Source organism: Sinocyclocheilus grahami, unplaced genomic scaffold (assembly GCF_001515645.1).
Source record: "Sinocyclocheilus grahami isolate Dianchi unplaced genomic scaffold, SAMN03320097.WGS_v1.1 scaffold1804.1, whole genome shotgun sequence".
Lineage (NCBI taxonomy): Eukaryota > Metazoa > Chordata > Actinopteri > Cypriniformes > Cyprinidae > Sinocyclocheilus > Sinocyclocheilus grahami.
In genome coordinates, this window is record NW_015506983.1 from 20,324 (window position 1) to 34,541 (window position 14,218).

The 14,218-nt window shown below is 35.4% G+C and overlaps 1 protein-coding gene across 3 annotated transcripts in view; it reads right to left on the minus strand.

Moving 5' to 3' along the window:
* The window catches only part of LOC107572737 (centrosomal protein of 170 kDa protein B-like), a 33,675-nt gene that overhangs the window by 16,773 nt on the left and 2,684 nt on the right, over positions 1–14,218 (minus strand). For all 3 annotated transcript variants that reach the window (XM_016259174.1, XM_016259175.1, XM_016259173.1), the window contains exons 2-6: positions 13,565–13,702; positions 10,241–10,330; positions 6,495–6,573; positions 6,089–6,147; positions 5,383–5,521 (exon numbers count right to left, since the gene is read on the minus strand). In XM_016259174.1, coding sequence (XP_016114660.1) covers positions 5,383–5,521; positions 6,089–6,147; positions 6,495–6,573; positions 10,241–10,330; positions 13,565–13,669 — 472 coding nt within the window. In that variant the 5' untranslated portion in view covers positions 13,670–13,702. The remainder of the gene's footprint in view (positions 1–5,382; positions 5,522–6,088; positions 6,148–6,494; positions 6,574–10,240; positions 10,331–13,564; positions 13,703–14,218) is intronic.

The window sequence follows — 14,218 nt, forward strand, 5'->3', positions numbered from 1 at the left end:
AAAATATGATTAAAAAGGAAGTAAACACTGTACAGGGCACTCAGTATTCGGGGACATTTGTGTGCATTAGGAATCATATTTTTCCAAATAAAGCCAAGGTAACACTCATTTTACATACAGCACACAGTGAAAATGACATGAATATGGCAGTGAGCAAATGCATAATGCGCAGCATAAATGGAAATCACTAGTTTAAAGCATTAAATTCGCACGGACCGACCGTCACACAGAGAACACGCGATCATGCAGGTCACATGCACACTTCACAAGATCTCAACTAGATTCGACTAAGTCTGCAAGGTTTGTGAAATTAAATGTTCATTAGTCATTCAAAGATTTGTTTAAATGATATAAATGCATATTTGCTGAATGCTGACGGCAAACGAGAAAGTATTATAATGTTTGCCTTTCTATTACAGCAATCGTTATAATACTTTTTTGTATACATTTTAATTCCTTTGTTTAACCATTCTATCTGATTAGACAGACTTCTGTCTGTGGACAGAACTGTTAATTACGACGGCAAACAAGAGGGAGAATGTGAGCACTGCGTTCAGGCGCTGCCGCTCTCCGAGCCGTCAAAATAAAAGTCCCACCTCGAACACATCGGCCAAACGGAAAAACTTTTCGGCCGATGCCGATATTTGAAAAATGCCAAATATCGGCCTTTGGCGATATAGGTCGACCACTAGTTTGTATTTATATATACACATAATAAATATACACAGCACACACACACATATATTATGTAACCAAAAACTTTTATTTTGGATGTGATTAATCGCAATTAATCGTTTGACAGCACTAAAAACAACCAAACAATTTTAAAACCCTACTCATGTCAGTGCCAGCAAGCACAACAGCTTAATTTAAAACCCAAATGAAATGGTTGGCAAAACTTTCATGCACATTATGCACGTCTGGCCTGAAGCCCTTAGAAAAGCAACAGTAATTTAACAAATGGCAGACTGGCAGCGTGTCGACTCCACCCGATCAGAGCGATCTGCGCTAATCTACAGCTACTGTCTGCCAGAGATAACCAGTCACGCTGGTTAAAGTAAGCCGCAGCATGGACACGGTTGTCACGGTGACACTGTTTAATATCATCAAAGAGAACGACGGCACACAAGTTCACATGTTGCACTCTGGTGTCATTTAGCAGCACAGACACAAACAGCCAAACACTACAGGAGGGTCAAAGACAACCGTGCGCAACAGTTTCTGACTCCAGTGTAAAGAAACTTGAGCATTAAAACTGGGGTAAGAGATTTACTGAGCACTGAAGCAGGAAAAACATGCTAAAACATGATTCAATCCCATGAGTCAGTTGGGCAGGACCAGGTCAGAAACCACAGAGACTTTCTCAGTCGTTGTGAGAGTTTTTACTGTTAGCTTTTAGCTCCATCTAAAAATGCATGCATTTTAAAGCTTACATTTATTTTGAGTAAACTATATACTTTAGTACATGAATTATAAAAAAAAAAAAAAAAAAGTTTATTGAAATAAAATAAAATTTGATTTCGGCTAGTTGCCAAGGCAACATTTGTCATATTAATTTAAACTCGAATAAAAATTAAATAGACATAAATAATAAAAATGACAAATGTAGAACAAAATTACTAAGACTTAAATAATTCTAAATGGAAACGGAAAACACAAATAAAGTCCAATTAAAAATATTAGCTAAACTCACTTGATGTACTAAAATAACTAAAATTAAAATAAAAATGTATTAAACCTATATAGACACAAACTACTAGAAATTACATAGCAAATAAAATATAAAATAGCTCAATAACAACTAAAATAACACTGCAGCCCACGAACAACCTGCAGTTTGGAAAGTTTTCTTTTTGGGAAATGTACATTCCATCTACAAAGAGGTTCAGAGTCTGTTTTCACCGGATGATTCAGGCCTTCCAGTTCGTTTAACCGTGAAACACCTAATTTTCCCATGAGCAGCACTGTCCCTCTTTAAGAGCAGCGAACAAATGTCTCTCTGTGAGTCGCTGTTCATTGACGATTTTGGGTTTTTAGAGGTTTGATCACCTCACTAACCCTCAGTATGAGCACTAGTAATGGTGCTGATTGACTTCACAAGCTCTTGTGCGCATGAAGACACACGTGTGAAGTAAACAAGTCCAAACAGATCAGCAGGGAGAGTCTGGCGCTGGTTTAACAGTAATCCCATCACAGCACCTGCAGCAGGGCAATGCCAACCTCAACCGATTAATCGCCTCCAAATCAAACACAGACCCTGGCTCTTAAAGGGACAGTTCACCCAAATTTACTCATCCTCAGGCCTATTCCAGATGTAGATATCTTTTTTCTTCAGTAGAACAGTAAAGAAGATTTTTAGCTGAAACTGTAGTCCTTGGTGATTCATTCAATGGAAGTCAGCTTTGAGAGTCAAAAAAGCACATACAAGAAAGACAAAATTAATCCCCGTGGCTCCTGATGATATACTCAGGTCTTATGAAGCGAAATGACTGGTCTGTGCAAGAAACAGAATATTATTTCTAACACTATTAGCTAGGGCTGGGCGATATGGCCAAAAAAAATTATCACAATTTTTTTCGTATCAGTCGATATCATGATAAATGTAAAATCTTTATTTCTTTGAAGTTTAAAGCCATATTTTTGCTCCAAAGTGAAAGTTGTAGAAACTATACCATTAATTTTCCTTAAAATAAATACCTTAAAAGAACAATTAATTTCTTAGTTTCTGCATGGGATATTGTTTCAAATCAACAAACAGGTTTGTGTTGCCTGATAATATTACTTTTTTATACATTTGATAATAGTAACGTTACTAGCTTGAGTTAGGATGCAAATGCAAATTTTTGTTTTGATATGATTTTTGTTTTTATATGGTGAAAGTTTTTTTTTTTGGTCTTCCATAGCAGCATACATTTAAATTATGATAAACGCAGTTAAAACGACACGTATAGCACACCTCAATACCATGGTAAAAAGATAACTATATGGCTTCTAGGTATCTGTATGAAAAACAGTAGTCTTAAAACATTAGGCTAAATGCACACATGCTATAACTTAATCCCAAAAATACTGTAATTACAGTCCATTACTCATTTAATACATGTCTACAATAATACAATAATATTAGATACAAATAACGCTCCTCACATTTTGGGTAGTTTGAATTTTGATCCGAGCGGATAAACGGTGCGTGTGGCGTGCTTCAAATGAGTAGCGCGGTTTCGTTCTGCTTTTGCCACAAACATTATATCGAACTCTTCATATTTAATTGAGGATAATTATATTGCGATAATTATCATTATTGATTTATCACTAGGGCTGAACAATATGGGCAAAAATTCATATCTCTGTATTTTTTGGACGAGTTGCGATATACATCTCTGTATTTTCAATTTTGTATATGGATTATAAAAATAAATAAAAAAAATCTGTATTTATATATATATATATATATATATACATATACATACACACATACAGTGGGGCAAAAAAGTATTTAGTCAGCCACCTTACTGCCCAATGTTATCCAACAAAATGCATATTAAAGGCTATGAATACAAATAAAGTGAACGTAACCATGTAAGCCTTTATATTATGTGCAAAAAAGTGTGAAAATCACATTGTAACGTCGCAATCTAAAAACTAAAATAAGGCTTTTAAATTGGAAGTTAAATTCGCTAAACTAAAAATTTGAGTTGCGTTAGGCTATTTTGATTATTAACCCATTACAGTCACTTTACAGTCAGTGCTATCATAAAAATAGACTTACTTGCAAGTTTAAAATTCTACATGTCACATTTATAGTCCAACAAATATTTCAACAAAATGTATATTTTAGTCAGAATTATTGCGCTCCTATTTAATTGAGCTGTCCGTTTCACTGAAGTCTGTGAAGTTTAGCGGAGAATCCCAAAGCAGAAGGCTCACGCACTTCTGACAGAAAAATGGAAATATTTCCATGGCTTTCTAACATTTACAGATGGAGAATATACACATTAAACAGCGTGAGTAGCCTAGAGTCTCTGTCAGTGGCACGCAGCCTTTCAGTCGGAGCATATGACGGGCCGAGCTGCTTAAACTAATATGCAAACAAAACTATAAACTATGTCTTACCAGTTTTTAAAGCCCTTAATATGAAACTTATCACATGTTTAGAACAAATTGGATTATGCACGTTCTCCACAGCAGCTCAGGCTGTGTCCTCCGCTATATTTTCAGATGCGTTCGTATCAAACTACTGTACATCAATATAAACGATATTGCCTCATATCGAATCGCTTATAAAGAAAATAGATATATCGTACAAACTCGATATGCCACCCAGCCCTATTATTAGCTGTAGTCCGGAGTGATGTCCGGTTCACGAACGAATCATTCTTTTGAACCGATTCTTTTTTAGTAAACCAGTTCATCAAATTGGACTGAATCAGTCTGTGGCTCGCGCAGCACCGATCTACAAGTTACTCAATCAAAACTCACTTTCAGATGCCTGACAGTCACTCAGACTGCAAATGAGGAACCTGTTCGGACTCTTGAATGAAGGGGCGAAATTAAAGTTTTTTTTGTTTCTCGTGGTTTATGTAAAACGCTGAGTTGATTAAGACTAGTTTATTCAAACATTAGAGTTTCAAATCATTATTGGGTGCTTTAATAAAACGGTTGCGTATGTGAGACGTCACTGCATAATTATATAAACAAACTGGTGAATCGGTTATTTGAACCAATTCATTGAATCAAACCCAAAGAACCAGTTCACTGAAAAGAATCAGATTCCCCGTTCCTCTGGATTATTGTCGTAATTAATAATGTTCAGTTTCTTGCACAGACTGATCGTTTCGCTTCATAAGTCCTCTATATATATATCGTCAGGAGTCACCGGTATTAATTGTGTTTCTTGATATGATTTTCTTTTTTTTTACGCTCAAAGACGTGCAGCTGCTGACTTGCATTTTATGCATCACCAAGAACCATGGCTTTAGCTAAAAATCTTCTTTACTGTTCTACTGAAGAATAACGCCACCTACATCTCGGATGGCCTGAGGAGGAGTAAATTAACAGCAGATTTTCGTTTTTGGGTGAACTGTCCCTTTAACACTACACTGATGGACAGAACAGTCATTCAAATGCCAGCAATATTCAAACTAGACTTGCACTTCCTGAGAGAAACAACAGCACTTGTAAAGTAAATCAGCAAATATGCAAATATTACAATGACTATCACTGTTGGTCAGATTCTGCATGCTGAACAAACGTTCATTTTTGAAGTATAAAGCTTACAGAAAAAACAAGAAGGGATGGCACAGCTAAGGCTGACAGGATCTATATAACTCTGAATAGAGTCTGTACATTAAGTATTTCATAAGTACAGGATCTTCATGTTACCTGTGATGACTTTCCGCTCGGTTTTGTCTGATTTGACACGTAACGCATCCGAGTTTTGGCGTCTCTCGTCTGTCTGAATGTGTTTCTTGGTTTCCGGCGTCTCTTGACCGAGCTGAAGTTGACTGGTGTATTTTTCATGCTGGAATTCAGAGAACATATTAATTATTTTTAATAATAATTATTATTAAATGGTCTAAATTTGTACATTTATAATTTAGACAATTATTATTATTAATATAAACTTAATCTAGATAATTTAATAACATTATAAATTTAGCAAAATTATTATTTAGACAACTTCATTTAATAAAAAATATTAAATGTATACATTTATAAAATAATAATAATTTGTCTAAATTTTTATTACTACTACACTACAGCTGAAATACTTTGTCAGGAAAAAAATCATGCAAGTACTTTAACAAAAATACAAGCAACATATTTATGTTTTTGGTAACACTTAACAATTAGGTTAACATTAGTTAACTAGTTAAATAAATAATTAAAATACTTCTAAAGCATTTATTAATCTGTTATTTATTTAAACATTTAATAATATAAAAATACAACTTTTGATTTTGATATTTAACGGGCCTGAGCTAACATGAAATAATCTTTTTTTAACTAACAATAACAAATGTCATGTAGACATTACATTGAAAATAAGCCAGAATATTTTTATGAATAGGCAGGAAAACAGATCTACCTTGAGCGCTTCCTCTGGCACTTTGTGTTGGCTTCTCTCCAGGATGTATATGTGTGAATGTGTGAACGGTCAAGAACAAACACACAAACCATCCCATAATGATCAGAGAGAGAAAACAACAGCAGGACAAAAGCTCAAGATCAACAACGAGCCGCATTCAAATCGCTTGTAGCATCGTTTCTATCGAGCTGAGCACAACACTGTCCTCAAGCACACTTCTGGGCAAATCTGTCTCATAAACAAGAAAGCTGCTTTTCTGCTCTTTATCAAACGCTATTTCTGCAAGGTTACTCATTTTCACGGCAGGGTTAGAGGATTTCGCTCTCAGCATTGAGCAAAGGCCCGAGTCAAACCACACCAGACGTACACGCTTGTTTTATTCGGTTTTGAGTTTGAGGAAGGATATCATATCCGAAGCGAATGACATCTGATAAATTCAGGGTGATGTAGGTCTGATCAGGGATGCGAAGGTCATTCACGAAGGTCTGGCAATGAAAAAAAAAGGGTTTGTCAATGTTAAACGCTTGATAATTCAATATAAATACAAGAGCAACTTCACACATAAATAAACACAGTATACAATTTTATTAAAAAAGATTTTAGCATGTTAGTTGTGTTATTTCTGTTATATCACTTGCAAGGGACTCATTTTCTCACACTTTAAATTTTGTTGAATGCAAAGTGCTCAAAGCTCACTTTATTTGGACGTTTGCATCAGGGTTAGAGGTCTGCTACCCGACCCGAGCCCGGGTTCGGGTTAATGTTTAATGAATAGCTTCGGGTTCGGTTCGGGGTTATAGCTAAACTAAAACTATATGCAGTAGCCTAGGCTACGCTGCTTTCATAGATGCACGCACACACATCAGTGCACATGACAACACAGCACAGAAACTTTTATTAGTAAAATATCTTCGACAGGCTACTGACTCGCAACTTTATATTTCTCTGCAGTGAGGGGGTAAAAAAAAAAAATCGCCATTTTTGAAGTAATTAAGCCTCATTGCTTGTAGAGAGAGGCGCGCAGATGCACGTTCACACACGCAACTTTCATCCCTCTCTCGCGAATTAAAATAAATGATATAATTAATTCAAATAAATGCGATCTTACCGCACTGCATCTCTGTGTCTGATTTAAAGCAGGCCGAATGCTAACGAGCCTTAACTGACGAAAATGACCATAATTTGCACGATGGAAGAATTATCGTCTTGTCGTATACAACCGTTCAAAAACTCGGCAGAATTTATGTGACCGAGGCACCTGATGTTCGTAAACTTTCATAACTGGTAAGCGAACTGGCCGAGCCTTAATGATTCTGTTTCTTCACATGTATTTGTTTACTGACCGTTGCATGCAATCGTGAAATACAGCATTTATTTTTTTTATTGGCTATTCGTTGTGAAGAAGAAAAAAAAAAAAAAAGATTTCGAGTTCGGGCTCTAAATTGAACTGTGCCGCCCGGGTCGGGTCGGGCCAGACGATCTCGGGTACGGGTCGGGTTCGGGCTTCAGTTTAAAGCCTGTGCAGACCTCTAATCAGGGTTCGTACAGAAACTGCAAAATGAAATAGGACTAGAATCAGAGATTTCACTTATCAAACAATATCGATATTATCTTTCAAATTCTAATAAAACTAAATGGTTCAAATAAAGGTGCCACCCGGGTCGGGTCGGGCCAGACGATCTCGGGTACGGGTCGGGTTCGGGCTTCAGTTTAAAGCCTGTGCAGACCTCTAATCAGGGTTCGTACAGAAACTGCAAAATGAAATAGGACTAGAATCAGAGATTTCACTTATCAAACAATATCGATATTATCTTTCAAATTCTAATAAAACTAAATGGTTCAAATAAAGTTCAGCACAAAAGCATGCAATGACTGTGGCAACTTTAACATTTGAAAGGATACTATGGCAAAGTTATCGCTTTCCTTATTCAAACTGATTTTTTTTCATGAATATATGATTGAACTGAAGAATGAAAGCTGTATCATACACTTGGGAAATTATGAGCTATATCAGCGCTTATCAACACTAGGGTGTGTGACAATACACTTAGCTCACGAGATATACAGATACTTCGTTCACTAGAATGAGACAATATTTTAACACCATTTAAAAAACATTTTTTTAAATGGCAAAATATTTGTCTTTTTAAAATCACACAAATCAAAACAACGCAGTTGTATTTTGAAATATTTTAACTAATCTAGGGCTGTAACTAATGATTATTTTGGTAATCAAGTAGTCTACTAATTACTTTGACAATTGAGTAATCTGATATTTTTTAGTAATACAAATAGACCCAAGTGAAAAACAGGCTTTAGTATGACTATTTCTATATAAACTAACAATGAAGCAATAATAATTGGTTCAAATACAGTACCAAAACCAAGTAATTACATGGTTTTATTGATCAACACTGATAAAATAGGCCTACATAATGTAATATGCCTACACAAAATATGAACACAAACAACTTAAGTATATTATGTATTGTAACAAATACCTGCAGAGGGCGCCAGCGATGCTTCACTTTACAGCGCGATTTAAGTACGTTTAAGTCCATGTAATTTTTATATTTGGCCTCATGCAAACTCAGAGCGAGGGTTTGAACTTATTTTGAAATCGCGATGTACAACAAATCGCGTATTTAGAAATATGTTAATGTATTCTCCTGTGTTGGCATTGGTTTATAAATGATTTACGTTATGAATCTAGTGAGATAACACACACACCGTTTTCCCAGATGAATGTTAAGCGAACAGCACGTGCAATAAAAGACCGAACAATTTAATGCAAGCACTATCAAATGGTTTACCACAAACTCAACTTTATACTAATATCGCGAGACCGCTTTTCACCTCGAGGAGCAATATCGCGAGATCTCGTGCGCTGCTAGAAGCCAGGCGAAACGGCTCTGTATTTATATCGGACGCACTGCATTGTTAATTTTGCGTAAAAATAACACTAATTTCATATATACTGCCCTTTAAAAATTCAACTACTTTTCAAGTACCTTCTCAAAAATATGGCTGTTTCCAAGGGTTTTCCGAGACTTAAATTTCAAAAGGTCAAATTCAAGTACGTCAAGCACCTTGTACGAACGCGGTCAAATGCAACAGCTAACCAAGAGCAAAACAGCCCAACAAAAAAAAAAAAAAAAAACCGGCCAAATTTGTCCAAATCAAGCAGTCTTGTATAAAATCCATATTTGCATTTGTGGATGCATGAACTAACGCTCTTGTAAAACATGCAGAGGACACATGAGAGCTGCTATTACATTTTTTAATCATAGTTTTACACTTTTTTCCCCCTCACACAGCAGAAAGGTATGATGTTATTCTAATTGTATTTCATGTCACTCACATTATTTGATAAAGATGCATTCATTTTAACCAAATCGACCAGCACTATATAAAATCCACATTTGCAGTTATGCATGCAAAATCTGCAGCTCTTAAAGATTAAAACATGCAATGCAAGATGTTTTTCAAATTGGAGTTTTTAAAAAAATCTCATTACTTGTTGACATTGCAATAATTTTAACCAAATCTAGCAGCCCTATATAAAATCCATATTTGCATTTGTGCACGCAGTGCTCTTGAACAGTGAAACAAGCAGTGCGAGACGCATTTTAATTTGTATTTTGTAAATCACAATTTGTCAAAATTGCATTTATTCTAACCAAATCAAGCAGCCTTATATATAATCTATTATTTGCATTTGTGCATGCAGAAACTGAAGTGCTTGCACAACATGCAGAGGACACATGAGAGCTGCTGCTGCAATGTGATTTTACACTTCTCACACAGCATAAATGCATGATGCTTTTCAAATTGTATTTCCCATCACACAATTTGATAAAACTGCATTTAAAGCAAATCAAGCAGTCCTATATAAAATCCATATTTCCATTTGTGCATCCAGAAGCTGAAGTGCTAGTATAATATGCAGAGGACGGCATGAAAGCTGCGGTTGCATTGGGATTTTACACATTTGTTTTTATGCAGCAGCAATGCAAGATGTTTCAAATTGTAGTTCAAATCACACTATTTGACAATCTTAATAATTTTAACCCAATCAAGCAGCCTTATATAAAATCCATATTTGTATTTGTGCATGCAGAAACAGCAAAAGTGCATTTAAAACATGCATACCCCGTTGAGGCTGCCCAAGTCTTTGACCAGGTGCTCGTCTGTAGACGCGTCATAGTTGATCACGGCGTGTTGTTTGTCCACACTGCGAGACTGCGAAGGTGCAAAGAACAGAAAGCAGCTTATCATAAAACAAACATGCACGCAAATCCAATGTAAATGCTACAAAGGGCCAGAAAACAACCTTTAGTGTTAAAACGTCTGCTGAGATATTTACACAGCGCGACAGAGAGGTTTAAAAGAACAGAAGGCCTGTCTGGAGAGCAGAGCCATGGCCACACAATATCATCAGTGTATGAGGGCAGAAAACAGTCTATTGCATGGAGAAAATCCCATCAGTAAACTTAAAGATAAACATTTACATGTGGCCACAGGAAGGCACAATTACCCAGCATTATCGGAGTCAGCAGTCTTCATGCATCAAAGCAGATCGGCCCACTCTCATTTACAGCCTCATTAGTGGCCATCAGCTGATGCCATTGTTCTGGGCCACTAAGAGACTCTGGGACTTCATTACAGCTTGTGTTTTTGCATTTACTGTCAATATTTACATGCATCATATGAATTAAAGTACAGTGTGTATTTATACATTTAAGTTGCATGCAACGTCATTGCATAACATTTTGGAGTCAATGATATTGCATCTTGAACGAGTTGCTCTGACGTGGTTGAACATACTCCAGATCTGGCGGCGGGTGAGGAATGTGATTCATGAGCGGAGAGGGAGAGGCCGAGGTTTGGACGCATGAATAGACAGGACGAGGCTTTTGACTCGAGCAAACTGCTGCGGTGAGAGGGCCGTGCTAAACTAACCGCACATGAACAGAACTGTATAAACAGAGTCAAAACGCTGCATTCTAGTGTCAGCAGAACAACAGACAGGGACATTTGTTTGATTTGAGTTTAAGAGACAGAAATCGACCTTCTGCTGAAGCTTCATCCCTCCTGTTGCTCAGACTTTACAGCACGTGCCATATGAGTGAACGAGAGCTTTCTGTGCACCAGTGCGGGTTTCCCCCCCCTATGTTTTCCATTAATATTTTGAATTATTTCCTGTTTGTGTTTTAATTTGAAAGTTTTAGCAGTTTTGTGTTTAATGCGGTCAAACGATTAATCGCGATCCAAAATAAGTTTGTTTACACTATGTGTACTGTGTATATTTATTATGCATATATAAATACAAAAACATGCATGTATACATAAGAAAAATAATGTTTATATATATATATATATATAAGAATATAAACAAATGTATATACACACACGTAAATATATACTGCATGTGTATATATACACACATACATGCATTACGTAAACAAAAACTTATTCTGGATGCGATTAATCGTTTGACAGCACAATTTTTTTTTATTACAGTTTTTTTTTTTTTCGGTTTGAGTTTTAGTACATCTAAAAGTTAAACTAAATGAAAATAAGAAATATTGCATTGGCAAGTAGCTTAGGTAAAATGAGTTTAATATTTTATTTCAGTTGAAATGTAATTTATGTCACAAAAATATGTGTACTGTGTATATTTATTATGCATATATAAATACAAAAACATGCATGTATACATAAGAAAAATAATGTTTATATATATATAAGAATATAAACAAATGTATATACACACACGTAAATATATACTGCATGTGTATATATACACACATACATGCATTACGTAAACAAAAACTTATTCTGGATGCGATTAATCGTTTGACAGCACTATTTTTTTTTATTACCGTTTTTTTTTTTTTCGGTTTGAGTACATCTAAAAGTTAAACTAAATGAAAATAAGAAATATTGCATTGGCAAGTAGCTTAGGTAAAATGAGTTTAATATTTTATTTCAGTTGAAATGTAATTTATGTCACAAAGAAAATGTACTTTTTTTTAAAAAAGGTTTTAGTTTACTATAATAACAACCCTACTTTTAAAATTATTTTTCTATGGTTTAAGTTGCAGTTTACTATAATACCATACTTTTAAAACATTTTATAATAGTTTTAGTTTAATATGATAACCAATCATTTTTAATGGTTTTAGATTTACTATAATAACCCTGATGTGCATTTAAGTAAAACGTATCATTGTAAAAGTTTAATGGACTTAACTTTCACATAAGACTTTGCAAAGCCTTTTTTTTTTTTTTTTAATTAAAGAAACTGCTAGATTCTGCAGCAACATGAATAAAACCGGTAAATAAAGTCACAGATAATCACGTCTGAGAGTGACTAAAAAGAGAAAAGCCTCATTTGGCAGCAACTATAACTGATCGCATCGGTGTACATGAACAGAGCTGCTACTAACGTCTCGAACACATTCACATCGGTACTTTAAAACCATTAGTTACTGTCTGCAAATCACCCGAATCAATTAACATTCATTTAACTGGGAGCGGTTTAAAATCGCTCAGAAAAGCTCTCCAACAGCTGCAAAACAAGTCACATTTATTTCTAGAGTGCTTCACAGTAACAAAGAGGAAAATAACTGTTGATGTAGTAATATTCATCAGTTTGGAGCCGAGTTGAATCTAAACTGATCTGAATGATGATTCTGTTGTCTTCTGTAGAGCTGAAATTGAAGTGGTTTCATAACCGATAACCTTTGCAACAATTATGACACTGTTATTGTAAAATGCATCAATTATGAAACTGATTCAGCGTCGCAAAACTGACTGTTAGTGATGTAAAATGAACCAATTATGAAATCAGTTCTACAGAAGACAATAGTGTCATTATTCAGCTCAATGTTCACTTCAATAATGTTGCAGATTTCATCAATTATGAAACTAATTCAATTCAGCTATAAAATAATGCCATTATTATTCAGCTCAAATTTAGTCGCTTCACAGTAACAGAGGAAAATAACTGTTGATGTAGTAATATTCATCAGTTTGGAGCCGAGTTGAATCTAAACTGATCTGAATGATGATTCTGTTGTCTTCTGTAGAGCTGAAATTGAAGTGGTTTCATAATCGATAACCTTTGCAACAATTATGACACTGTTATTGTAAAATGCATCAATTATGAAACTGATTCAGCATCGCAAAACTGACTGTTAGTGATGTAAAATGAACCAATTATGAAATCAGTTCTACAGAAGACAATAGTGTCATTATTCAGCTCAATGTTCACTTCAATAATGTTGCAGATTTCATCAATTATGAAACTAATTCAATTCAGCTATAAAATAATGCCATTATTATTCAGCTCAAATTTAGTTTTCTCGTCAGACGGTGCGGTCAAATCGATAATTTTCTCGAATATACATTTTTAATATGAATTTATTTATGCAATTATATTTGGTCTTTAATGTGTGTTTAATGTCTGACCTGTAGCATGAGCTCACAGTCCTCTCGGCCCACAAAGATCATCTCGCGAGGCAAACGGTGGCGCGTGCCGGAGCTGCTCACCAGGAACCACGACGTCACGCTCATCTTCAAACAGCTCCTCAAAACCCCACCAACATCCTACAGGAGCAAAGTCATGTCATAATCACAATCCAGACACGAGAACACACATACACCTTCACTCCAGCTGCAGTAAAGTCCTCAGGTGCGGAGTGCACACCATGAAGCAATCTTATACATCACCTACAACCAATTTAATCATTTTTGCATAATATGCATGTTTTTAGGATCTCGTATTTATAGTGAGATATATTTAATATTTGTAATTTTATTGACTGCAAAAAAGGTGATTAAAGTTCAGATTAAGTTATTTTTTTGTTTCAGAATGTGACGCATTCCTATGGAAGCCCGTTTCCGCCACTGAATACAATTAAAAAAAAAATAAAAAATAAGGTAATTGCGACTTTTGAGATATAAACTCGCAATTGAGAGTTAGTCCAATTTTGAGGGGGGAAAAAAGACTGAAATGTTCTCAGAATTGCGAGTTTATATCTCACAATTCTGAGAAAAAAAGTCGGAACAGCGAGAGAGAGAGAGAGAAAAAGTCGTCGGAATTGCGAGAGAGAGAGAGAGAAA